The following is a 27,356-nucleotide window of genomic DNA, read 5'->3' on the forward strand; positions in this document are numbered from 1 at the left end:
AAGGTCCGTTTGCACGTGGGCAGCAGTCTCGCAACGCCCTTGCAGCACGCAGCAGCAGCGCAATAGCGAGAAAATTTTTAAAAGTTACCCGCAGTTCGGCGTGTTGTTGCAGTGTGTAATGAGACCAGTGAGGCTGCGAAAGTGAATTATCGTTGCCGCTTGCATTGTAAACTAGAAAGTTGCGTCTCTTCGATAAGTGCGAAAATAGTTTACTCGCTCGTGGAATTCAAAAGGCAAATCATTAAACGGGTATTTTGCGGTGAACATACGTTGTGAACGAGAGAGAGAGAGCGAGGAGAGAAAGGGGGAGGAATATAGTGCGGTTTATCGTGCTATATGAATTATCGGCGACAAACGTCAGCCATAATTACAGCCGAGAATGTTTTTAAAGTTGCTCTGAGGTTAGTATAGGTGCCAGACTTTTTTCTACACTTATGCAAACAGCCGTCCTCTCATCTCACGTATTATCTGTAAATTGATGCCACAAGCGACATCATATATCGAGACGAAAGGAAAAACAAAAACTCCAGTTCTGAGAATAACATTGTGCCGCACGTGTCCCGTCTGGCGCGTTCTATCTCTTTAAATGTTCAAAATAAGCACATCAAGAAACGATACTAACAGAGCGTATATAGGCTTTTGGAATAATCATATGTGTAGAGAGCAAATGGAAGTAGGAGCGAAATTATGCGATGAAGAGGTTCAGCCGACGGGTCCGCAGGGCTTTGAATTATCATCATACAAGTACATCTGGCGCTGTAGCTGCAGCAGCGGCGCCGTCTGTAGATGAGGATTCGTCGCATGAGCAACAGCAACAAAACATGTCCACCTCGACGATGGAGGGTTCGCTCAGCAAATGGACCAACGTCGTCAACGGCTGGCAATACCGTTGGTTTGTCCTAGATGATAATGCCGGCCTACTTTCCTATTATACGGTAAGCCCCGGCTTATTCTATTTTTCACCACTTGCGCTGTCATTGCGATTATTGATCTGAGCCTTCGTGAGGTTAAGTACAGTATTTTGATGTTCATTTGTTTTTATTTAACTTGGAATAGTAACTATTTTTTTTGTTTTTCAATGAAGTTCCTTTCTTCTACCTTTCTTTTTTGATAGAAAGTGCTGAACTAAGAGATTCGTTCGAGTTCGATTATTGGGGCTCAACCCTTTGCCGCGAGACACTTGTCAAAGTGTCAAGTACTCTACTTGCTCGATGACTTTTCAAAAAGGCACTTGTTCGCCTTTTACACGTTGCATGAGCAGGTCAGAAACGTTTGATACATGAGCTTCGACTGATTTTTGATACCTTGTATATTATATTCGCGTGTAATGATAAATATTTGTGGGCTAAAGTGTAAATTTGGAGCAATAGGTTAGGGATATGACTGATAACTTTGGCAAAACAATAATATTGTTGTAGAATTTTTATGTGTTAACACTTCTTTTTACAAGTTTTACAATTCAATTTTTATTGATACATCTTTTATATTCTTTTATTTCACAGAATATCAAGAATTTGCAACTATTATTACAGAATAAATTAGATAGAGTTCTATAAATTTATCAACAGTCAAGAATTGATTGTATTTAATTTAGTTTCTTACTTTCAATTTGAAGATTTATTGCTTTCTTTTATATATAAAGTTCAGAATCTTGTGTGAATTGAAAACCTGACATTCTATCTAACACTTAAATTATTTACATTTGGCATTTTCATTCAAATATTTACATAATTCAGTGTGTTTTCTTAAATTATGATTGAAAAAATATACAAAAGCTCTTAACTCGTTGATTGGTTATCTGGTTATGCAATAATGTCATGAGGTCCATTCGCAAACAACCATTTTCAATGTTACGATTGTTTATGATTAATCAACTACTAAAATGAAATAGGTACATTAATGTCACATAATTTATCTATACTTGTTGGTATAAGACTTTTGAATGAATAACTTATTCTTTTTGTTTGCTAAGTTTTACACAATCATATTACATCAAGTTTTGTTCCTATTTAATTTTGAAATGTCTTACCCCTAGTTTGACAGTCGAGTTGAAATTGATATGAATAAGTATTTTTTTATATTTAAATGAGCAGTTACTTGAATAGATTGTTTTAAAATCTTAAAGTAACTTGACAGACTTGATAATGTATCAATCATGTCGTAACAAGCTAAATTGTAATTGTAGTACTGTAGAAAAATTGGTAGTCACTTGGTTTTCTTTTTTAGTAAACTACAATACATTAAAATTTGGCTTATAGTGTTCAATATATTTGAAACTTTAACTCTTCTTTGGTTTGTCAGTTTTGTTTTTATAATTTTTCCTATAGAAGTTGTAGAACAGGGTAAAGTTGATAACAAGATTGGTGAACATAACAATAGCACCCCACTGAGGTACAACACAGCTTGGGAAGAAAGCCTGTACTGTGTGGCCCAAAAGGAAGAAAAATTGCACCTAAAATGAAAATGAATGAATGTTACAGATTAGTTGAAAGAATCTTATTGAAAATGTCAACTTGAGTACGAGGATTTAATTTTTGTTACATGTAACTGGAATTTTTGCAAGTGATTAATTTATAAATCATGAAATAATTAATAACATTCACTTAATTATTAATAAATCATTCACAAATGAAATTGACTGGCCAATAATTTCTCACTAGTCAGTGTCTCTTTTCAAGGTTGTTCAAACACAAAGAAAGAAAAAACAATTCAGATTATTTAGCACTTTGCTTCAAATGATAAATTAGCTACTTTAATCATAGAATAATTATTTAAATAATTATCGCGTAATTAAAGCAAAGCATTGCCTCAAAATTGTCGGTGTAGTAAAGAAAAACGAGAACGGCAAACAAAAAAATAACATGTTAAATTTGTCTCACCATCTGCATGATAGTGATGTAAGGCTTAATAGGGTTGATGACTCGCTGAACTTTGGGGCCTAAACTGCTGAGATAATAGTAGGTGTACATAATCACGTGGATAGTGGAGTTAACAGCCATGGGTACCGTCGCCATACCACCTGGATAGAACTTAACTGACATTTGCGTGATGTATATCGTTGAGATGTGATGATAAACGTGAAGGAACGACACTTGTCTTTGCTTTTTCCTCAATACAAACACAACAGTCTCGACCATATCGATGATTTTTAGTAGGAGTACCCAATAGAACAGGTTGGCCAACTGAAAATCAAAGCGAAAAATTGTTTACAAAGGACAATACTTGTGCGGAATAACGGTGACACGATAAATTAAGCTCAAGGTAAGGCAATTCAACTCCACCATGAAGAGCGACTCGTCGCTATTTCGTCAACACTTGTTACAAACTCATTAGTCATTATAGGCGAAAAAATTTAGCTCTCGGTTCACCACAAAATTATCATGTTTTTCGTACGGAAAGCAAAGCAAAAAAAGGAGAAAAAATCTGTCGTCTGTTGGCGGATGTCTTGCCTATATTACACAATCGTTTGCTTCTGAAGAAATAATGTCGTTTGGTTGCGGAACGGTATTAAAACATGAATAATTCCAGGAGACAGCGGTGCCGATGAAAGAAAAAAATCGCTTCGTTGATAATCTGTTATATCACTATCGTCGCAGTTTGACCTGCGCGCGCTTTTACCATATATTTCCATCATTGTATGCAGAGCACCAGCTTCGCGCGCGACCATTGCGAGCAGTAAAAAAAGCGAAGGAATCCGTTGGTCGTTTGCTAATCTTCCGGGCGGAAGTCAGGCCGTGAAAAGTGTTTGATCGAGGATAAAAAACTTACGTCCATGGGTACACCGGTGGTAGATCTGTCGACAAAGACACAGCCAAAACCAATGTCTGAGAAAAGACCATATTTGACGCACGAGTATACGATCCATGCGTTGTACACGATTTGAAAGATATTGTAGTATTTGATGAACGTTTTCAGGCTGTACGCTGGCCTTTTTTCCATGAAACGTGGGCCACAGCGCAGTACAAAGTACAGGTAGCCGGCGAACATCACGTAGATCGACCATTCGTGTTTCACCGGCCACCATTCTAATGTCCGATCGTCTGCAACAGAAGAAAGCGTGATAGTGTCAATGGTTGTTTTCGTTATCGTGCATCAACGTCAGATTCGTCGATCATGAATTGCAAATTTGCTACCTTTCTCGTCGCGGTACATGGCTGACGTGTGCGAATGACAGAAAAAAATGAACTGACGACTGCGAAAAATTTCAGCCAATTAAAGTGAATTCCCGCGAAGGTTGTTATAAATTGCTGATAACCTAATAGATAATGCGTAATAAATGGACGTATTGCTTGCACCCACGAGCACGAACGCGAGTACAATTCGTATTTAGCAGTAGCGACATCAGCGCGTGTGCACAGTGAGCCGCGTATTCTTTTCGGACGAATTGCAAAAAGGTAAACCGAAGCATTGCAACACGCGCACGTAACGCTCTCTCACTGTTGTTATACTTCGCTCCTTTTTCTTCACTTTCAACAAACAACTAAATTTTTTCATTCTCGACGTCATCAGTCATTCCATTCTCTCTCTCTCACACACTCTCTCTTTCTCTCTCTCTCTCTCTCTCTCTCTCAACTAGTTTAATTTTTTCGGTACTTTTCGAGCACTTGCAGTTTTTTTTTCTCGACACTTGCTCTCTATTCCAGTGAAAAGTGAAGTTAGTCAACGGAAAAGCCATGATTACCGAGGACAGTGGTTTTGTAGCTTTCGACCATAGAATTAAAGAGATCCATCTTGAAAGTATCTGTGGGCAGTTTGGAGGAAAACTATCGGTACGAAACGGCAGAGAAAAAGCTAAGGCAAACTGAATTGAAAGAAACCTAAACTAAATCAAAACTTAAAAAACAACAAGACAAGCTCGGTGGCCAGCAGCTATTGGAAGCTCGACAGGATCACCAGAAGCTCGCCTCACAACTAGCGATCGTCTCGATGTCAAAAGACTGACTGAACGTCGCGTTGAGAAGACTCGCGCCATTAGCACCGCTTAAACTGAACCCCGCACCACCGTTTGCTTCTGCGGTAGCCGCGCCGATTTGCATCCGAGCACTCGCGCGCAAGCACCTATGCCCAATTTGCACAACTGCGCCGTCATTCTAAAAAGCTTTAGCTCCCGAAATCACGCGTGCGAACGGCAAAAGTACAATCTCGGGACTCACTTGCGATTGCTTTGCGCGTCAAACTTACTGTCATAACTTCGCACGTATTGCGCGCCGATCACGCGCATCGTTATCCTTGGTCGGCCAACTTTTTTGCTTTTGACTTTTATTGCGTGATTTTTAACGAGGTATGCTGTTTAGACAACACTGGCTGGGTCATTCGTTAACATAATGTTTCAATTATTTTTGGAGAAAAATCGATGTGTCTGGCACGTTGGATGTTGAGTTGAGAAGCTTTGATTAAAATCAGAAGGAACATCCAGCATTCATGGAGATACATTTTAGATACATGGCATGGACTTTTCGTATAGATTTTCATCTGGATGATGTCAGTGCACCAGACGAATATAGACGTTAAATGCACGGATTTACGGTCCCGTTTTGACTGTGGTGGGCATCGATGGGAGTAGACGAAACTGTTCGGTAACATGTTGTAAATAATTAAAGTATACATTGATTTTTTAGCGAATATCATTGGAAGGCAGACTTAAAGAGGAATTCTTTACATGTTCATTTTTTCGTTATAATTGACAAATAATCTTTTTAAGCGAGAACCCATGCGAAAAACGAAACTAGGGGGCCGTACGATTTATTTTCATGCATTGGCAAAGAAATGTTCAGTGGCCATTATAAAAGTTTCCTTAATTTATATCTGGTATGTAGACGCACGATAACGTTGAACATTCTTTCAACATTCTACTCTGACAATACGTGAGAATGATCAAATAATAATTTATACATCTAACTTTTTATCTTACACGGTTCGTCAAACAATTTTGCTATCATGTTTTTATTCAGCATACCCCTTTATCTTTAGGGAAAAATTTTGGATAAAATGTGAAGAAGTCACGTATACTGTATTTCCGCATAGTTACCATGTACACATGATTATATTTGAATGACATTTACCCGTCGAAAATTGTCTATGTCACATCTTCTATACGACGTTCTAAACGGTAAATTTCCGATTGATCACGAGAGAGTTCACTTAAAATATTGAAATTCAATAATTTATAAAATAAGTAGACTAATAAAGTTCGTCAGAAAAGATCTGGCAAATAGATAACAATGAAGATAATAAGTGAATAGTACGTGTGTATTGTCACTTTGAAAATGAAGCCACCTAGCTCTAACAATTGTTTTCCTGTTGATTTCCGGCTTGGAAAATACCAAATTTCACATATATGTACACCGAGAAACGCGTAGCATATACCACGCGCTTTGCGCACTTTTTGCACAGCTGAGGGAGATCGTTGCGATGAATTTCCATAAAGCATCGATCGAGCAAGTTGATATTAGTGCGAATGTTTCAACAGTTCAATTGACGTTCTCGTGGAAAAAAGCTCGCGTCGGTCCCCCCTACCCCCGTCCCTGTTCAGCGTAAAAAAAAAGAAAAAACGAAAAAGACAGTTGACAATTGTAATGCATGCGAACTCTGACACTCAATGTGTTTTCATAATGAATGCGATAAAGTGGCTGTTGGAAAACTCATGCAAAAATTTCTCGAGACCAGTGAAGGTTTCATTCGTCTCTCGCTCTGGCTGTGCTTCCTCTCAACGACGTAAAGTAACGAGTCTGCTCGCATTTACCTTGCGACAGAAGCTTTCATTGCGCACGTGACAAGTTATGCGCGCTGCCGATCAAATAATGCCATTCTTTTCGTCCAGCTGATCATTCGCTTGATATTTCCAATTTTTTCATCAGCGATATTTGCAATTGTAATGCTGACGGTCGCATGCCTTGTCAAAGTGAATTTCCCCATCGAGACTCCACTATAAGCTACGGCATTTTTAGTTTTTCCATTGTTCCCATCGTATTCCGGCTACGAAATGCTAATATTCTATCCAAATACATGAATTTTTGTAGGGGCGCCGTTGATCAGCCTGGAAAAGAATTGTTTTTCGTAGACTGCGCCCGTCAGCTTTAATTGGCTTCAAATATATCTCACGTCACGCTATGAATAATCTGAAATCTGTCGTCAGAAGGCCGTACGCTCTTAGCAGTGTCGTAAAGCCTGCGAAAACTTGGGAACAAGGTTTGATAACGATTGACATAAGTGAAAAACAGAGTCCAAGTTTTTCACATAACAAAGGAGATGAGAGGAAAATATTTTCGCACGTATTTGGTCAGTCGGCGATTCTTGTAGAGTGAGCTTTTAACACTTGTCGCTTGCATGGGTCATTAGAACGAATGATAATTTGCCGATGAAACGTAATTTATGAAAAGAGAAGGCAAATCAAATGAATAAAGGCATCATGATTATTGTGATTGTTGCAGAGCAAAGAGAAGATGATGCGAGGCGCTCGTCGAGGCTGCGTGCGCTTGAAAGGGGCAGTAATAGGCATCGATGACGAGGACGATAGCACTTTCACTATCACCACTTCATCGAGCAAGGACGATCCAAAAACCTTCCATTTTCAAACTCGTAACGGTGAGGAACGCGAGAGATGGGTACGCGCCCTCGAGGATACTATACTCAGACATTCGCATAGTGTAAGTATGTTAATCATCGTCCAATCAGTTTTTTTCTTCGCTTAAGTTTAACCGTTAAGATGCATCAAAATAATATGAACTGTTATTTTATCGAAATGCATAGGTACGTAAACGTGTGGTTCGGACATTGTTGCACTAGCCTATTGCGTATTCGTAGGAATTACTAAAATGTAAAATTATGCGTCGATTATATAGGCCAATGTTCATTAACGATGCGCGACGATCGATTGATAGAAGTATAATTTTATAGTTTAAGAAAAAGTTGAATGGGTTAATTGCAATACGGCAACTTTGTAATTTAATAAACAGAAACAAATAACATTTTTATTTTAAAAATATGGGAATCGAGAGAGAGAAAAAGATCCTATTTGCGACCATTACCGCGACTCAGTAAAGTTTGATTCGACAAAAAATTAGGTGACCCAGTGACGAACAATGCAATTGGTTGAAGACTGCGCTTACTAATCATTGAAATTAAATTTTTTACTTTTACATCAGTTCATTTTATTTTTAGTCTGCTGTAATATTATCTATTACCGTTCGTGATTTTACTGGAGTTCTTCTTAAACCCAAATATGTTTATATTTTAAAGAAATCGTAATTTTCTTTCTTCATAATATGTCGAAGACAAAATTTCACGTTACAATAAAATATCTGTGGCATCTGTTAATTACAGTTCATGCAGCTCACCTAATTTCAGTTGAAGAAATCAAAATAATACAAATTCTCGTAGAAATAATTCTAATTCGTCAATTTTTGGCGCTTGACTTTGCAAATATATAATTAAAGCAGTAAAAACTCGGACAATACATTTTTTTCATACGATATGGATCTATATTTTCTTTTCACGTCGTGTGTTTCAAAATACGACTGCAGTTTGCTGACACCTCGGAATGTTTTATCATTCATTGCCAAATTGACATGTACTTCTGTTTGCTATGTATGTATGTACGTATGTATATACATGTACATATACACACGCACACACACGTATATAGTCATATCAGAACAATGCACATTTAATACTTTTGTTCGTGTACTCGTTCACGTGTATTTCTTGGAATACAATTTTTTTTGTATTTTCGTTTCCTCGAACGTATCGAACTAAAATGCGTAATTTTCCCATGAATTGCAGGTGTACCAGTGCACGTACAAAATGAAAAAAAGTTTCCTATCATTTTCCTCCAAGTTAACTGTTTTAAATAGTCAAGATGTATTCGCATTAGCCTTTTAAATGTCATTCCAATCGTCACATTCGCGCGTCACAGCAGAGGTTTTTTTTTCGAAATACTTGCGTGATACTTGACGTTTTCTATAGTCGCACACGTGATTCTATCAAATGATAGTTAATTATTTATTGTTTCGCTGCAAAGTCTCCATAATCGTATTAATTTCACCAACTCATCTTCAGTTGTCATGGAAATATTTTAGCAAAAATGTTTACAACTCGTTTATGCAAGCTTAACCACCGCCACTTTCACCACGTAATATGTAGTTATTTTCGAAACCGGTGGAAAAGGAAACTATGGGCAAATGAAATGTGCTCTGAAGTAATAAGCATGACAGTTAACGATAAGAAAAATATTTCGAACGCTTGCCAGTGATTTTTGCGTTGTTGTTTTTTTTATAACATCACAGCGATGGAATCCACGCAAGCCACCACCAAAACACGATTTCGACCGTAAAGTAGCGGAAGCCGACGCATACTTGCAACTGTTGATCGATCAGATAAAATTGATCGAGCTGAAGCAGAAACGTTTTGGGGATGAACAGTATGATAAGAGTCAACGCTACACCGAGATACTCGACCAGTCTAATGCTATGCTCAATTCAGTCAAGCATGCCATTGTACAACTGCAGATTGCCAAGGCATGTGAGATTTATACGCATTATAATGCTCGAGTAATTTTATAACACCGCCCTTTTTTTGTTTTTGCTTTTTCTTTTATTTTTCGCTGTTTGATTATTTATAATACTATTTTGTTTTGATTGTTTTCATTTGAATTTCCACCATGTTTGTTTTCATTTTATGGGAATTTTATTTTGAAAGTTTTATTTTTTTCAAATTACTTTTATCCATATTACTACCCAAAAATCTAATTCTAAGCTTCGTTTAGAAAGAGGTTTATTTTACGGCCCTGTAAATAAATATCTTACGTTAAAGATCTTCGATTCGAGCTCATGAATATTGTCACTTTGCAGAACACTGCCATTCCAGTGAACGGCATTTATAAAGGACCAACGGAACCGAGTCACAAGTCGCTACCTCACAAGCACGGTAAGCTTGTCATCAGAATCTAAATCACATGCAAAGATAAAAAGAAGTCAATAATGATTGTGCATTTATTAAATTAGTAGAAGTGCTGGTTACGACGAATGAGCCGGACTCGACAGTACAGACCGGTATCGAGCTTGGCTCCGAGTGTACCGAGCCACGGGTTAACAACGCAAATGGTAACGTTCGATAATTTTTGCATGCTGCTTATGCCATAACCAACATTTTTCTCTGCACGTCTATCCTTCAATTGAATTACTTGAAATTTCAAACCGTGAAACTTGAAAAAATAATTTAGCCTTTTTTCTTCGTGTCGATTGGTTATTGCACAGCTACAACTAGAAATTTACCCGTGCCAGAATACTCATATTCATCGTCGGACGAGGATGAAGATTTTTACGATGCTGCCGATGAGATCTCACCGACAACGTCACAAGCTACAACGTAAGCACGTACAAACTTTTATTTTTTTCCTTGAATTTTCTCATTTTTTTAATAATCGTTTTAACTGAAGAATTATTACAAAATTCAAGCGTTTTAAGTTACGTTTTCATGTAGTTCATTTACGAACTTGAACTTTTTATGTAAAACAACAAACTCTCACGTAGAAATAACGAAAATTAAGGTTATGACGTCATTTTGACTAAATTTTCAGAAAAAAACGTGATATTGAAAGAATACCATCCATAGACGAGAGTACCACCTCAGATAGCCGTCCTTCAGTCAAGATTCCGGTGGCTCCACCCATCAGGCATGATGGATCGATAGATTATGATGGTATGATTATCACACTTGTTTTCCTACTCTCTCATTCCTCTTCGTTAATGTACACGCACTTTTGCTTTTTTAAATATAGCACGTTATGGTTTAAGTTGCCTGTTTTCCTTCTTATTATCGTGTTAGAAAATCAATATAATACTGTTTTTAGAAATTATGTTAAGAAAAAAACTTGATGTGCTTTTGACCTATTTCTACAAATATCTGGTTGCAAAGGACGGCAATGCCTGCAAAAACCGTGACGAGAAAAGAGCAGAGAATTTTTACTATTTTTTGCCAATGATAGATAAATATCATATTTCCTACATCATTATACTACCTCGAAATCTTGAATAATTAAAACTAAATATGCTCAAATTTATTGACCCTCAGTCTCTACTATAAGTTAATGCGACCAATACATCTTTTTACTAAAACACGTTTATTTAAAACAAAATTTGTTTGGAAATTGTTTTATTAATAATTAAATTCAAAATCATTATTTAATCATACTAAAAAATTCTTCATTATTTATAGTATATTTGAGAATTATTTCAAGTCAATCAGATGAATTACTATAAAATGGTACGATGATCAAAAAGTGTGAAGGGTTAAACTGACCTAGTATAGGGAGCTAAATCGAAAAAATAGGTGGAGAAAGCGAGGGTTGGATATAAATAAAAACAGTTGACATCAACGGTTTTTTAAAGAAAAAGTTTAATGAATATTAATATTTAGTGATCATGTACAAAGCTCCAGATGGCGCCTTCCTCAAAAAACAAGTTTTGATTTGCAACCTGTTGTTTTGCAACTTTAAATTTCTAGTGAATCTGATTTCAATGCTAATTCAGTTGAATTGTGCACTTGACATTTTAAATGAAGTTCATTATAACACATATCGCTGAATAAAATACTCAATTTTGATATCTTCGTGATAAGTATTTCTCGTTAATTTTTACGTAATTTATTTATTAAACTTTCAATAATTGTAACAGTTATATATTCAAGTTATCTAAACGAACTTATATTGTTTATAAATCTCCAGTTCACAGGTCAACTTATTGAAAGTAAAACACATATGAAATTCAAATCAAATTAGGTTTACTGACCTCAGCCGGCTAAGCGCACATGCAGCATGCATATAATTAATTAAAGCAAACTTTTCGATAGCGAAAAATCTTTATGATTTTTTTCATTTTTTTATTATAAATCGCATTTGTTCTTCCTCACCATAGAAAAAGATGTCACTGTTTTGGCGCTAAAATGACATTTAGCATAGTTCGCATTCATCGAAGATATTTAATGTGCACGAAAAGCAATAATAGTGTTTCTATTTTTACATTTTGTTATCGTATACGCCACCACCTTAATGGAATTTTATATACCACACCTAATTTTTCCGATTTAGATAGTTCATCGTCTGCAAAAACACTACAATGACAAATATAACATAAAATAAATCAAATATATTCTCACGTGTGTTGATACATTTGACTAATACCGCACAAGAACTTTTTAGAAGAATTAGCAAGAACGTAGCAAGATTGTTTAAGGCATCATTCTTCTAATCAGTTCACTCATCGCAACCTCTGACGCATCAGTTGCAAAAAGGTAGTTTCGAAAACACACTTGTTTAAAAAAAAAAAAGAAAAAACTACGAGCTTATCGATGCATGGCCAGATCGTGAGTTTGGTTTACCATCGCAGCGTTTTTGGCGGAGCGCGTTAGTGTCGTGGTGGTCGGTGCGAGAAGGTATATATTGATTAAACGGCGGCGGTGGCGCGTCGTCGACCTACATACTCTCGCGCTGTAGATGCCGCCGCGCTTCTCGTAAGCACCGCCACAAGCGTATTGTCAGTGATCATGCAGTTCGACGTGGAGGTGCACGCGGGCGGCGCCCAGCAGCGCCAACAACTCAAGCTCTACACAGATCATCCGCAATTCGACGCTCACTGATGAATGCTGCACACCGCAGACATGATGCTGCATCAAGATTGTGAGTTTGCTCGTAGAGAGGCCGCGGAGCTTTTATTCTATATTGGAGATCTGATGCGTTATTCGCACTCGAGAATTGAAATTCATGCTAGATGAATGCTAAGCTGTCGCACACCGGTCAATCATGATGCTTCGTCATTTTGGAATATATGCGACGAAAGCTTTATCTTTTCAAAAACTTATACACGCTATTATGTACTCCGAATCGGATATGTCACGATATTATTGCTACCAAGAGAGATTTATTTTGAAGTTTTGAACTCAAAGTAGTGCAGGAAAGTATTCTCGGTGGATTTCATGAACTGTATCTGTGAGATAATTATAGATCTTTTTTGCTTTAGTTGTCGGTTATTTAATTAGGCGAATAGGTTCTTTCACAGCGTGTAATTCAGGTATCATATTGATAACGTTGACGTATGAACGTTCATTGTTCTCGTAGACGTTTTAATTAACTCATAGTTTAGGAGTAGTATGCTAAACTGGTAAAGAGATGGCCAAGGTCGTGGAAACTTGAATGCACGTGTCCCATTCATATTATAAACATGAATTGTTTTGTTTTTCTGTTGCAGCTTTGTACGAGGAAGAGAGCGATGGAGAAAGTGAGTTTGAATTAGAGTAATTTACATAATTACACATCGCATGAGAAAATTAACAAATTAATAATTAACATTTCAGTCGATTCTATGGAGAGTCACGGTTCCGTGGTATCACATCTCTTGTCGCAAGTGAAAATTGGCATGGATCTGACGAAGGTCGCGCTGCCAACTTTCATCTTGGAGCGCAGGTCGCTGTTGGAGATGTATGCGGATTACTTTGCTCTACCGGATCAGTTTGTGAGGTATAAGCTTTATGCGATTTCATGTCAACTTTTGAAGACAAAAAACGAGTGATTACAATTTTGCACCGTGTCTAAGCTTTTCATCGGAATAATCGATGCTTTTAAATTACCTTTTATCTGCGTACACATAAGTAATGTAATATCATTGGCAAGCTATTGGTTTAGGAAACTGGCACGATCTAGTAGTTACGTGACCAGAATTACGCGCTAATATTTGAGAATTATACAAAAAGTGAACTCGTTGCAGCTACAAAGTAATTATGGCATAAAATTGTACATGAACAGAATCAATGCCAAGTTTCCTACTCTATCTTTCGTACGTGCATTAAACTTTTTTTTATCAAACTGAATTATAGTTACATTCGATACAAAGAATATATTCTTGTTTATGAAAAGTCGACGTAATTAAAATATCGATTGAATTTTTAGATTTTCAAATAAAAAATATCATGCCAGTTTCAAAAGAATCAAATATTAACGAATCTTTTTTCGTGATTACAGAATTGCAGACATGCCAACACCTAGAGAGCGTATGGTACAAGTGGTGAAATGGTATGTATGCAGCTTCCACGCGGGTCGCAAATCCGGAGTAGCCAAAAAGCCCTACAATCCAGTATTGGGTGAGATATTCCGTTGCCACTGGGATATGCCGTCATGGGCCGATAAGGATGCCAAACAAGTAGAAAATGGACCTGTGCCATGGTGTAACGAAAACCAGTTAACGTTTGTTGCCGAGCAAGTATCACATCATCCTCCTGGTACGTTATTAATTCCTTTAAAATTCATAAATGTCGCATGAGAGTAGTCATAACAGTTATTGAATGCGGCTAACGAAGTTTGATTCGGTAATTGAAGTTTACTATTGTAGATGAGAATTTTTAATTCTATGTTAAACAGTATGTTGATAGATTCCGTACCATTAATTATAATAAAGCAATTGGTTTAAGATTCGTTTATATACGTTGTATAACGCTAGGTATGGAAATGTTTCAAGGTCACTGTCAAAATATTGGCATTCGCGGCCAAAAGTTTTTTTTGCTTTCTTTTACAATCTATTCTGAGCGGTGATTGCATAAATATGTTAGCATCGGTTTCAAACGGTTTACTGAAAAAAGTAGTCAGTGTTTTATATATCATATTAATTGAGAGCTTTAGGAATACTATTAAGAAAATCTTACTGATAGAAAAGAATTGTTGAATTAATTTTTATTACTAACCGCAGGAACTTTTGTATGTAAAAATTCAGGCATAAAGAAAGAGTAAAATTAGTAGCTGACACGTCGAATGTTAATTTCGAAATACTGTAAATAAGATGGAATTTTACGCGGTGTGGTATTTTTGTTATCCCTAATAATGTTAATGGCTACATTAATTTGCATAAAGCGTACGTTTAAACAGTTGTAAAGTGTAGAATAACTGTAAAAAACATTAATGGTTCTTCTAATTCCATCAATCGATAGATATCTAACTTTGTGTGTAATAGAGCATGGAAAAAGGAAACTATCTTGACGGGTAGCCAACTCGTATTGAAAAGATTATTTGTATCGATTAAAAAAAAAGCATCCACTTAAAGTGACCTGGTTGCGGTATGTTTTTAAAAAGAGAAATTCTTATATATCATCTTAATAGAAAGGATAAATAAATAAAATTCTTTATGTAATTTATTGAAAACTAATAAGTTTAGATGCATCATCGTGTTTAATACTAAATAATAATTGTAGTTAGCGCCTTTTACGCCGAACATCCTTCGAAGAAAATAAGTTTCAACGCACACGTCTGGACGAAAAGTAAATTCCTAGGACTGAGCATAGGCGTGCACAACGTTGGCAAAGGTTGGGTACAAGTCCATTCGCATAACGAGGAATACGTGTTGACCTTTCCAAATGGTTACGCGCGTTCCATTCTCACCGTGCCATGGATCGAATTGGGTGGCGCGACAAGTATTACTTGTGTGCAAACTGGTTATCAAGCGACAATCGAGTTTCTGACCAAACCCTTCTATGGTGGCAAGAGAAATAGGATTACGTGTCAAGTGACAGCTCCTAACGACAAGAAGCCATTCCTAAACATTAGCGGCGACTGGAGTGGTGCCATGGAAGCCAAATGGGCTGATGGGGTGAGTGATGTTTCCATGTATCAATTGCTTCTCTTTTTCTTTTTTTATTATTATATTTTAAAAGTTATGACATGTCTCGCGTGTTTTGCTTGAAATTAATTCATCCTGTGCTGCTCTTGAGGTAGAATCAGTTTTCCCTTTATTTCATGTTCCATGACATACTGAACGCGAGTGAATTGATATGGAATGGCTTATGTCGCCCCGATGCTTTTATTATGTTACGCTTAGAATTTACTTTAAATTTTCGACCTTTGAATATTTTTATAAAGACTTTGTAAAGAAATTATTCTTAAACTGATTATAAAATGAATCTTGTTTTTCCCACAGCGAACAGAGCTATTTGCGGATGTAAGGGAGCAGAGGATAGAAAAGAAAATTGTGAGGCCAATGAGCGAACAAGAGGACAACGAATCACGGAAAGTGTGGCGTGAAGTGACCTGGGGTCTGCGTATCAATGACATGGACAAGGCGTCCGTAGCTAAAAGTGCAATAGAGCAAAAGCAACGCGACGATGTGCGCTATCGTAAAGATAACAGCATCAATTGGCAGACCAAGGTAAGCTATTGATTCACAACAATACAATAGCTCTACCGAAAATAGCAATATTGATTCGAGAAAAACTGTCTTTTTTTCTATTATAATGCACGCAAGATATATGAAACGATATAACATAAGTATGTTGACTTGTGAATGCTCTGTGCAAGATTTATAAATTTTTGATAATGATGTTGGAAAAAGCGAAAATGTATTCCGTTGGAAGAATCTAAAAAATATGAACTTTAGATTTTGAAATGGTTTTTTTCTTTCTTGTTTTCTTCTAAAAGCTATAAAAAAATTTTATGAAATACAAACTCAACTTCGATTTTAATTTAGCTATTTACATTAAACTTATTCCGCGAAAAAATCTATACATTTAAATAGTTAAATTTAAATGGGAGATAAATTTTTTTATTCTATAAAAAGTCTGCTATTTTTGTCCGCAGTTGTTCAAAGAAACCAAAGACGGTGGTTGGGTATACACATCACCACTGGAAACAAGATTACGAGATAATGTTGCGTCAGCGAGTACATGAGGAACAAATTTCATAAATTTTCTAATCGCACACAAAAGTAGTTATTAAACATAATGTTTCGTGTTAGTAGGCCTAGACGTAATTATAAAATTCTTCGATCTGTTCGTTAGCCTGTGAAGGGGATGTGAAAGTAAAGCTGTTGATAGACTGAACAGTTTTTAACCGGAATTGTTTTTTAAAATTTTGTAGATAATATAAACTTCAGTTAAGAGTAATAAATTTTTTGTGATTGATTTGGAAGCTCACAATTATTGTGAAGAGTGTACGTCTTTTATCCGAAAGTTTTATGTAAAAATAAAAAATTTCATTTGCATATAGCAAAAAAATTTCAAGATACACGCTTACTGATTTTTATACAATTGAAATAATGAAAATTCAAAGCCAATTTTTTTAAGTATAAAGTATTTCATAGCTATATTTTTTCAAACAAGTCCTTCAAGTAATGACTAACTATAAATAGCACATGAATGGTACTTCACATCTCCTACAATACAAATGCCGCACGTTCAATACTCTTATATATTCACATCTAATGTTTACTGATAAAGAAACCCCCCGAACTCGACTTCACTCATTTCAATATTCTTTTGATATGTTCTAGATCACATAAAAATAAGTAACACGTGTTTTTTTTTATAGTTGGAAAAATACTTCGAAGAGGTGAGATCCACCCTCCAAGTCTACCCTCAAAAATGAATTTTGCAATTCATCTCCAGTTCTAATTGGTGTTTTGCAATTAAATAAATTTAATTTCACTTTTTATGTAAATGCAGGACTAGCACTTACGGTTCCGACCATAAGGGATGCAACTCTTTTTTTTATTGACAATTCTACCATTTTTGTGTCTATTTTTATGAAAAAAATAAAAACAAAAATTGAATGAATCAAAAAAAAACTGGAAAAATATTATCGCGTGTTGATTAAATAATAAAGTTGACCCGTTCGAAATTATTTTTCGAAACACCCCGAGAAACGTTTTAAATGTTACGTCGGGATCACTCTCAGGTACGCTTGAAGGAAGTGTATCCTCAGGGTTGCTCTGATTTGGCTTGCGTACAGCGCATAAGCCGGAACGAGCAATATTGTTGCGTAGAGGAAATTATGTTGTAACGGGATAGGTAATAACTAAGTGTCATTACAAACACACCAGATACTCACTTAATGTGTTCTTAAGGGACTCTAATGAAAATTCACCAGACTCACGCTTAATAAATTTCTAGAAAGGTACTATCAAAGGAAGGAAAGATAACCAGATAAAAAATGTTCTTACTTTTTATTTGATTGTATTAGTTTGTAATGGAAACTACGTCACTTTTGCTCTCTGTTCTCTATCTCTCTTAGCTGTTTTCTTTCGGGCTGGCTATCCCTCTCCACTTTACTATTTAATTTTTCTTCGTACTACTTCGTATTGCATCGCGTTGTTCAAAGGGAATGTATATCAACTTGTCCATGCAGATTATTATTTTTATGCTCAAATTTTAAGATTTTCATTCTACTCATTAGCTTATCGAACATGCACTAATATTTCATTTGTGCTTCTTCAATAATTTTATCATTCCAATTAGATTTTTCATTAATATTAAAATTTAATAATTTGTCTAAGCCTGCAATTCTCTTTATCTCCGTTAATTCTCCATTTTTATCTATTTCTATAATAAACTATTTTGCTTTTTTTAATAAACTTACATCACTTAAAGGTTTTGATGCAGTTTGTATCTCATTTCTTACTGGAATGCTTCTAATGGCACTTAAGGCTTTATTGACATTAGGGTTACTCTTAGGTTTACTTTGTCGTACACTTTTAGTATCATCCATATCAAGTAACTTAACTTTTCCATTCACAGTACGTACTTTTACCGGACGTGGTAGTCTAAATAATCTACTTAATTCACAAATCTGTAAGCATTCAACAATACTTAATTCGTAATTGTAATTACGATGTGGCGTCGTGGCAACGACACATCTCAGGTACACCTGAGGCTTGGCGCAGTCTCAGTGTTCCGTTGTCGCTAGAAGTGCGATTTCTCGCCTAGACTAGCGGGATCATTAATCGAAAATTATTTTAACCGAGGGGAACAGTGCCACTGAACTTATATTTCTGCTCTTGGATTCTAATCAAATGTTGTAATCCAAGAGCGAGAAGTACCCTGGGTCCTATCAATAGTATTACCCGATTTTCCTATCAAAATTGTACCTAGAGCTTATCAAAAGTAGTCTCCAGATTCAGAAAGAAGGGAAAAATGTTGAGTCACGAGCTGTTTCTAAGATAAAGGAGAGATAGATAAATCAGACAATTTTTTTGTTTGTTCGCTTACTTTTTATTGGCAACGGTTCTCACTCCGTCCTCGGTTTTAATACTAAGAAAAGAAATTATTCCCTTTTTTTGAAATTATATAGCCCGCCGTTACAACGACGATCGAATTCATTTATATCACTTTCATTACCATTTAATTGAAAACTTTTGCTTAAAATTATCTTTTTATCTTTGTGAATCCCTCTACTAAAATAACTAATAGCGTTATCAAAACTTATATGCTTATCACTTTCTTTTAAATGTATCACATAAGTTGAAATAATTACAATCACTCCCCTTAATGTATTTACATTGGATAATAACAAGTTCATTGCAAGGTCTCGAATATACTTATATCCGCTCATGATATAAATGCTACAGAATCCTTTGAAATCAATGATTTCTAGTCCATCTCTGAATAATAATTTCATTTCATCACTCTCTGACAAAGATAATCAATCAACTTTCATATTATTTTGGTTCATCTTTGAGTTATTCCTATCTTTTGGTTTATTACCCTCTATGCTTATAATATTTAATGCGATTTCTTTACCAGTAATTTGAAAATATAAACTTTTATTTTTCGGAAGACTAAACTTATTGCATATATTGTACCCTCTAACTTCATCAATCACTCTTTAGAATCGACTTAAACATAGGAACTTATCATCTTGAAATGTTCTTTCTTTTCCACTAATAGATACTAAATTTTCGTCTATGTACAAAAACCTTTTTGGCTTAGTAAAATTTTTTAATTTTGAATTAATTGTAAGCTTATTTAGTTCCTTTATACTTTTTAGATTATACTTATAGTGCTGGTCTTAAACGTCGGATATTTTCTTAATATGCCGAATGGTATAAGCTCACTTAACACCTTGTCAAAATCAAAGTCAGGGTTTATATCCGCGGTCCGAGGTTCAAGATTGGGTTTCATTTCATTATCATTTCCTAATATCATAGGCACGAAATATCCATTGACGAAGAACAAATTGTGTTTGAAATCAATTATGGCTCCTGAATTTTCGAAAAATAAAGAACCTAAGATTCCTAATAACTAAAATTAAAAAATCGTAGATTTACTTGTATAAATAAAATAATATTAAAAAAACACTTACGTAGCAAGTAAGAAATATGAATTAACGAATTAGTTTTTTTATCAATATCTACGTTGAGTAAGCGATACGTTTAATATGAAGTCGATACAAGAACTCTATTAGCTAGAAGAACGTTTATTAGCTACTGATAAAAACCGGCCTACTGATCGTTAAGAAACTTGAAAACAACTGGATACTGTCAAACCCGCTTATTGTGAGATATAAATAAAATCGAATAATACTGTCATAAACATGCACTGATGCAATGCAGTTTCACACAACGGGAAAGATATACTAATCTGCACCTAATTACACAAACTAAAGTGTGTGCGTGTGTGCGTGCGTGCGTGCGTGCGTGCGTGCGTGCGTGCGTGCGTGCGTGCGTGCGTGCGTGCGTGCGTGCGTGCGTGCGTGCGTGCGTGCGTGCGTGCGTATGTGTATGTGTGTATCTGTTTGTTTTATTCTGAATTTTTTTAATAAAAATAAGTACGAAAAAAATATAATTTTCAATGAAAAAAATAGGGGTTGCAATACTCATGTTCGAAACTACAAGCATTAGTCCGCATTTACATGAGAAATAAAATGAAATTCATTTCATTGTAAAATATCAATCAGAACTTGAGATAAATTGCAAAATTCATTTTGGAGGGTGGTCTTTCAGGGCAGATTTCACCTCTTCAAAGTATTTTTCAGGTCATAAAAGAACATGTGTTACTTACGTTTCTACGATCTACATTATATCAAAAAAATATTGAAATTGAAGAGGGCAGCAGGGTGAGGGGGGTTCCTTGTGAAAAGCATGGAATGTGATGATTTGTACATGAACAAAATGTACATAGATACTCTAATCTTCTTTGACTTTCTATTTTTTTAACTTACAGATCTGATGTTATGCTAAAAAAGATATGACCGGTATATAACTATCTTTTTGACATTTTTGTACTTACATTTTGTAAATGTAAACGCAAAAATGATTGATAATGAATGGAGGTAAAAAGTGTACAGTAAACACAAAGTAAAGTATGAAAAAAAATTACGGTTGACATTAAGATAAGGTGAATACAGCAAGAAAACGTTAATTTAATTTGCAATAAGTCTGAGAAATGAACATAAAGTACATTTTATCTGAGTTTTCAATTATAATTGATATATTTGAAGAATAATTAAACACTCTTCGATTTTAAAAACGACAAAGTAACAGTATTTTCCAACACTCAAAACTAGAATATAAAAAAGTTAATCCAAAATAATTTGCAACTTGAGTATAAAATAATGTTTCTTGTTATAAAATACGAATTTTTATCATTTTTTTAATGGCAAAAATTTGATTATACAGCCTGTCTTTGGTATGATTGTGCTGGAAAAAATGTTATATAATAATTAAAATTTGTATTACAAAAGAGAACGAGCTCATAATCTTCTATAAAAAGAACAAACGATTATAAACAAATTACACTATAAAAAGTAAACAAACAGATGAATGGACAATATACAATTTGAACTTGACCTCTATCTGGCATGAGGCGATTGTAGTCTAAACAAGTGGCCTTTGACAAAACAAACATTATAGGAGTTAATAATAACTCCTAAAGTCGGCCCCGAGTTTTCTTCCAAAATATGAAAGGACTGCCTGTGTTTTCCACAAGACACCAAGACATCTATTATACAAAAGACAAATCTTCTAATTTTATGTAATTAAAAATGAAACAAGACATCAATGGTGATGACAAAAGTAGTTATTGATGTATGTAACAGTGCGTCAAACGTTTCTTGATGAAAAGTTTTTACGACGCATTTATACCTATATTGTAAAACATTATTCGCTTTTGAATATATTTTATAATTATTTTCTTAATTTAATACTGAGTTGTTTTAACTATATTGTATTATATGATTTTCATCAATTGTACAAGTTTTTAGATAACAGAATAATTGTATTAAAATGAAAACTATAAAGTATAATTATTAATTAAAAAATGAGATAATTTTTTTTAATAAGTGCTTGTCTGTATTATAATCCAGCAGTTACTTTATTTATTTAGTGCATAATAAATTTCCATATAAATTTTAAAAATTGTTATGAACGAAATAACATTTTACTAAAAAACATAATAACAACGCAAAATATTCCTTATACAGAAGCGGGAAAGTTTAGCTAATAGCACTGTACATTAGAAAGCAAATTATATTTTATTAGATTCAAGATATGTATATTCATAAGATTTTTGTTTATAGTAATTATGTATTGTAAAGTAAAAATTGCATGTTAACAGGAAGTATAAATTGAAAAAACAGTTGGCAATGCTGGCCTAGAATTAGACTTTTACATCTAGAAATCAAACTGTATCAATAGAGTACAGAATATTACAATAAAAATGTTACACAGTATCAAAGTGTTGTATGATTTTTTTTTGTAAAAATAAATTATATAAATAGTTGAATAAAAACATAACAAAATATTTATTTTTCTCACTTTTTTCTACAATTCCACTTTTTACAATTATTTACAGTTATTGATTTTAAATCCTAATGACAATTAGTTTATACAATTTATATATTTTTACAGTAACAAATTTACTGATTTGCGAATTAATAATACAACGTTAATAATTTTCTATGCTGTTAACAATATATAAATTAGCTTTTCACTTTGTTTTAAAATTTATTTAAAATGACAATCTTAATATAGATTATTAAATTACAAAGAAAGATACCCAATGTAGAAATCTTCCGCTCTTCTATAAGCAGGAGGAAATCGAATACTAGATGATACAAGTTGATCCATTCCAGCTAAAATGCTGGGTAAAGCTAATTCACAATATTTGATATCAGGATCACCAATTTTTGATGATTTTTCACTTTCTCCATATTTGTATAATACTTTCACAATAAATGAAGATTTTAAATTAAGTATTTGGTCATTTGAATTATCTTTATCTTCAGTAAAAACATTCAACTTTGTTTCCATAGGTCTCAATAACATGTAATGAACACTGTTAACATCTTGCGCTTCAAGAAGTAATTTTTCACCAGTAATAAGATCAGCAGTATATTTTACAGTTGATAAAAAATCTTCTAATGGTGATAGTGATCCTTTAATGGTATTAGCACTAGTATTTTCTAATAATTCATATTCAATGCAACAATTCCATAATTTCAAATTTCTTGGTTGTTTTGGATTTGATGATCCCAGAATTGATAAACATCGATTGCAATGAATTAAAGAATTTTTTAGCTTTAAATTCTCTTGGAAGACGTGTTTATTTAAAATTGAATAATTTATTGAATAGAATAAATCAGACTCTTTTGGATCAAGAGAAAATGGTTCATCACCATCATGTTTACAACAAAACCATTCTTGTGGATCGCAATCACTACTTGGTAATGGTAAAATCCTTTGAAAATTTACAAGATTTGTTATTTCATTTTTACAGCAATCACAAAGCAACTTACAATCAACGCCTTTTGGAGGAAGCTTGACTGTTTGCAAGCTATGTGTTGAACTGGTACTCAATTGATTTTCAGCACTAATAAATTCTGTTTCAAACCTACCATAAATTGAATTAGATTGAGTCTGGATTCGAAAAGATATCCAACGGTTTGTTATTCCTAATGAAGACAACGAAGATGGTAGTAACTTAATATTGCATAAGGGTAATTTATAAGTTTTATCTTCAATTTGAATTTCTATGGCATCTTCCAATAACTTGACTTTGATCTCTGTAGTATCAATGTTTTTCTCTAAAGAAATATAAGCATTAAGAGATTGCAATCGAGGTCTTAGTTCTAAAGTGACAGATTCCATTGTGTACTCTCAAAATTAGCCAATTTCACACAAGCCTGTAAAAAATATTTTCAATGCTTAGACGTTTAATCAGTTAAACTGCTACGAAAAAAAATAAGCCACTTTATTTTCAAAGAAGCAATAAAAGTTATGAGTTTACATTGAGTACCAATAATATATGCAAAACTTACCTGAATATTCTTGTATCCTAATAACAATAAGAATTTGATAATGAAACATCTGGTCATTGCTCCAACAACTATCTGTAATTGAAATCGATATAAATCTTATTGAAAACGCTGTTACATTAATAAAAAGTGATTTGTTATATCTCTCTCACCTTCACTACACGAAAATCTAGAAATTTTATACATAAGCAAATGAAATTGATTTTCCGAAAACACTTAAAATCTCATCACTTCTTGTAAAAATACTCAGTTAAAAAATAATGCTTTGTGCAAGCTTCAAGTTCCTTTCACGTCTAGGTGAAAAATAATTCAATACACATCTAGAGCAACGGATATTTTTAGATTTTTTACGAAACTAATATATATTATACTTTTTGGAGAACTGACAACTGACGTTCTAGCGTGTGCCTCTCGAGTGACTCGAGTCTCTCTTAGGGGCACATGGAATCTTACGACTAAAATTAATGATGCGTTTCGTATTACTCATTCTTTTCATTCTTGACTGCTACCCAATCATAGCGAGTCTTACTCATGTAGCGTTATTTTGATTCGATGTTTTCAAGAGAAATCGCGGGAGTAAGTTTCATTAAATAATCTCTACTTTTTAAGTCATTTGTCGTGTGAAGTATTTAGTTGCGTAAATATTATTTTTTTTACAACAAGATTATTGGAATAATATTAAAGATACTTTTATTGTAAAGTATTGTAGAGAATATGAAGCAAAAATAAAAAAATGCTACATTTCCATTTATATCTTTCATGTAAAAAACTTGTCAAAATATTTGTTACTGACGAGAAATATGGTCACAATGTCGATTTCCAAGCATTTTTCGAGGAAATGTAAACGCAGTTATAGTTTATGGAAAGTGAGCCGACACTCCGACAGCTGATTCAACATTGCGACGTTGTTTATGGGCAGCAAATACTGACAAAAAGAAAAAAATATGAGTGTTTAAAAGTTTTTTGAGTTGTTATTGTTATTGTTTCCCGGCTCTAAGTGTGGTGTGTAGTTTTAGAGTACTTTACTCAAAATGGGATGTTGCTACAGTTTGTGTAAAGAGGATGCGGATCAGCAGGTAAAGGCTACATTTTTGCACTATCCTACTTTGAAGAGATATTATATTTTGCTCTTTTTCTGTCGTTTCGTTTTATCTGAAATGAGATATGCGGAATTGGAAAAAGCACTTTTATATGTTTTTTACACATTTCATTTTAATATTATTTACGTCTTCTACAAGATTAATTTTTATATGTTTATATTCATAATTTCAATTACTTATTTTGTTATTTCTAATTTCCAGGGTAATGAAGTGAATGAGCGCACTCACTTGTTGGTCGATCCTGTCAGTAATAATACTAATATACCCAGAGTTCACAAGTATGTAAAAATAGCAATGATTTAAAAGTATAAAGTATGTATTAAAAATAAATCTTTTTATTTATTTATATTTATATACACTTTGCAGTGATGATTATGTAAATCAATATGCAAGTTCTGTACCAAAAAAGACAGATGAACAAAGCGCACTGAATCGTATTCTTCATGAGACTGCAGCGTAAGAATCTTTTTATTTATTACTATGCTAAAACTCATTAAACTTGAGTAAAATTGAAATAGGTTACAATAAGTATTACAATATTAGTTAAAAATGTATTATTACAGAAATATAATAGATGTAGGTGCATTGGATTCACATAATTTGGAACAACATGAGTATTTAGAGCGATCAAGAGCTTATGCGAAACGAATAGAAACTGTGGGAATAAGAGTACCAGAAGTCTCTTATTGCTTACTCAGGGATATTCCAGCACCAGAGAGAGTTCTTGCATCTGAACCGATAACCCAAAATGATAAAGAACTTGTAAGTCTTATTGCTTGTTATTTTATATACAATAAGTAACAGTAATCAATCATACTTTTTTCATTCTTTATTCTACAAATGATTACTTATATGAAAGATCATATAAATATCATCAACAAATAAAAAGTAAATAATATTTTTTTTTATTTTTAGATTACTGACTTTATGCAAAAATCTGTGATGGCATTAGATGAAGTTCAAGTTGAGCATAAAGAAGATTTAGTTGTCCCATTCTTATCGTGATTATCGCATTCTCCATCGAATCTCGAGGCTGGACTGATGCGAACTTCGTCAACCCAAATGTTAACAAACCAAGATGATTTAATGGAAATTTGGGTCCAGTCATATTTTACTGACTAAACCACTATATGCCTGTAATTTTTTTCATTTATAACTTCTTTGTTTCCAAAATTTACTGCATGCTGTTCATCGTTATTTATAATGTTAGTATTTTTTCAAATGGAATATTTTTCAACTCTTGTGTTTTGTAGTTATATAATAATTCAATTAATTTTAGTATTGAACGAGATTTTGCCGTAACGATTTTAAATGTATATACAGTTTAATCTTAAATCGGATATCTAATTTGAAAACCTGTGAGTTTATAATAGATCGATATTATAAATATACGATGTTTAACAATTTATACCATGTTATTTTCAAAGAAAACGTAACATTATTTTCAGCAGAAACAGTGCAAGGCATTTTGTACAAGTAGATTTGTAAAATAAAATCATGCCTTGAACACTTTGTAAAACTTGTGATTCTAAAAACATATTAATAAGAGCAGTAAATTTTGTGAATATAAAATATACATGTATAAATAATTGATATTGTGCAACAAGTGTAAAGTTAGTTCCAATATTTTTGTTGTTGTAAATTTTACTTTCATGTGAACATTGCAGTTTATGTTTAATAAATCGAAATTATTATTACGGTAAATAAGAAAGTTGCGCTTTGTAGATAGTTTTACATCAATTTGGCAAATAAGATTGATATTGATAAAAAGTTCTGATTAAATTGAAAAACAATATTAATTTTTACATGTTCAAGAGATTTAAAAATCAACGTTTGTATTTTTCCTTGTCTTTTGCTTATTCTTCTTTAATCCATTACGTAAATTTAAAGGATTTTCGTTGAAAATTAAATTTTTGTAATATTTACTTTTTACAGAGATGTATTATATTATTAAAACAATGAAAAAAAATTGAATTTGCATTATAAAGTTTCTATATAAATGTAAAAAGATTATATAAACATTTCGATTATTTGTAACATATAATATAAAAAAAAGTCGCTTACAAGAATTGAATTTTTTTGTTTGTTATCAATTTTTATTGACTTGTTCTTATAATGTAATTAAATAAATTAGTACTTTTTGAAAGAAAGTGAATTTTGCATTTTTATTTAGAAAAGAAATATGATTATGTTTGCGC

At 33.7% G+C, this 27,356-nt stretch overlaps 4 protein-coding genes across 7 annotated transcripts; 2 read left to right on the top strand and 2 right to left on the bottom strand.

The window, feature by feature from the left end:
• The first annotated feature begins 44 nt into the window (after positions 1 to 44).
• LOC131675312 (oxysterol-binding protein-related protein 9) lies at positions 45 to 22,522 on the top strand. Of its 3 annotated transcripts, none has more exons than XM_058954245.1 (14): positions 45 to 401; positions 636 to 935; positions 7,431 to 7,646; positions 9,285 to 9,515; positions 9,849 to 9,924; positions 10,002 to 10,100; positions 10,254 to 10,365; positions 10,577 to 10,698; positions 13,242 to 13,271; positions 13,348 to 13,510; positions 14,012 to 14,268; positions 15,232 to 15,626; positions 15,954 to 16,181; positions 16,610 to 22,522. In XM_058954245.1, the coding sequence occupies exons 2-14, from the start codon at positions 693 to 695 to the stop codon at positions 16,697 to 16,699; spliced, it is 2,262 nt and encodes a 753-aa protein (XP_058810228.1). In that variant the 5' UTR covers positions 45 to 401; positions 636 to 692; the 3' UTR covers positions 16,700 to 22,522. The 3 variants fall into 3 exon arrangements, with proteins under 3 accessions (XP_058810228.1, XP_058810227.1, XP_058810229.1); XM_058954244.1 differs by having other exon boundaries at positions 661 to 935; XM_058954246.1 differs by having other exon boundaries at positions 45 to 935; positions 10,005 to 10,100.
• On the bottom strand, positions 1,410 to 5,152 carry LOC131675315 (elongation of very long chain fatty acids protein 4-like). 2 transcript variants are annotated; one of them, XM_058954248.1, is made up of 4 exons: positions 4,682 to 5,152; positions 3,769 to 4,040; positions 2,880 to 3,182; positions 1,410 to 2,452 (listed from the first exon to the last, which is right to left on the bottom strand). In XM_058954248.1, exons 1-4 carry the CDS (start codon positions 4,728 to 4,730, stop codon positions 2,279 to 2,281), a joined length of 798 nt encoding a protein of 265 aa, XP_058810231.1. In that variant the 5' UTR covers positions 4,731 to 5,152; the 3' UTR covers positions 1,410 to 2,278. The 2 variants fall into 2 exon arrangements, with proteins under 2 accessions (XP_058810231.1, XP_058810232.1); XM_058954249.1 differs by lacking the exon at positions 4,682 to 5,152 and adding an exon at positions 4,134 to 4,648.
• A 194-nt stretch (positions 22,523 to 22,716) lies between the features above and the next one.
• Positions 22,717 to 24,481, bottom strand: LOC131675313 (uncharacterized). The gene is made up of 3 exons (XM_058954247.1): positions 24,211 to 24,481; positions 24,062 to 24,133; positions 22,717 to 23,926 (listed from the first exon to the last, which is right to left on the bottom strand). Exon 3 carries the CDS (start codon positions 23,889 to 23,891, stop codon positions 22,785 to 22,787), a length of 1,107 nt encoding a protein of 368 aa, XP_058810230.1. The 5' UTR covers positions 23,892 to 23,926; positions 24,062 to 24,133; positions 24,211 to 24,481; the 3' UTR covers positions 22,717 to 22,784.
• Positions 24,482 to 24,924: 443 nt separating this feature from the next.
• LOC131675262 (ragulator complex protein LAMTOR1) lies at positions 24,925 to 27,142 on the top strand. The gene is made up of 5 exons (XM_058954179.1): positions 24,925 to 25,134; positions 25,360 to 25,436; positions 25,525 to 25,614; positions 25,722 to 25,920; positions 26,074 to 27,142. Exons 1-5 carry the CDS (start codon positions 25,090 to 25,092, stop codon positions 26,161 to 26,163), a joined length of 501 nt encoding a protein of 166 aa, XP_058810162.1. The 5' UTR covers positions 24,925 to 25,089; the 3' UTR covers positions 26,164 to 27,142.
• The last annotated feature ends 214 nt before the right edge of the window (positions 27,143 to 27,356 follow it).

Source organism: Phymastichus coffea, unplaced genomic scaffold, assembly GCF_024137745.1.
Source record: "Phymastichus coffea isolate CEN01 unplaced genomic scaffold, Cenicafe_Pcof_1.1 PCOF00018, whole genome shotgun sequence".
In the NCBI taxonomy this organism is placed as follows: Eukaryota; Metazoa; Arthropoda; class Insecta; order Hymenoptera; family Eulophidae; genus Phymastichus; species Phymastichus coffea.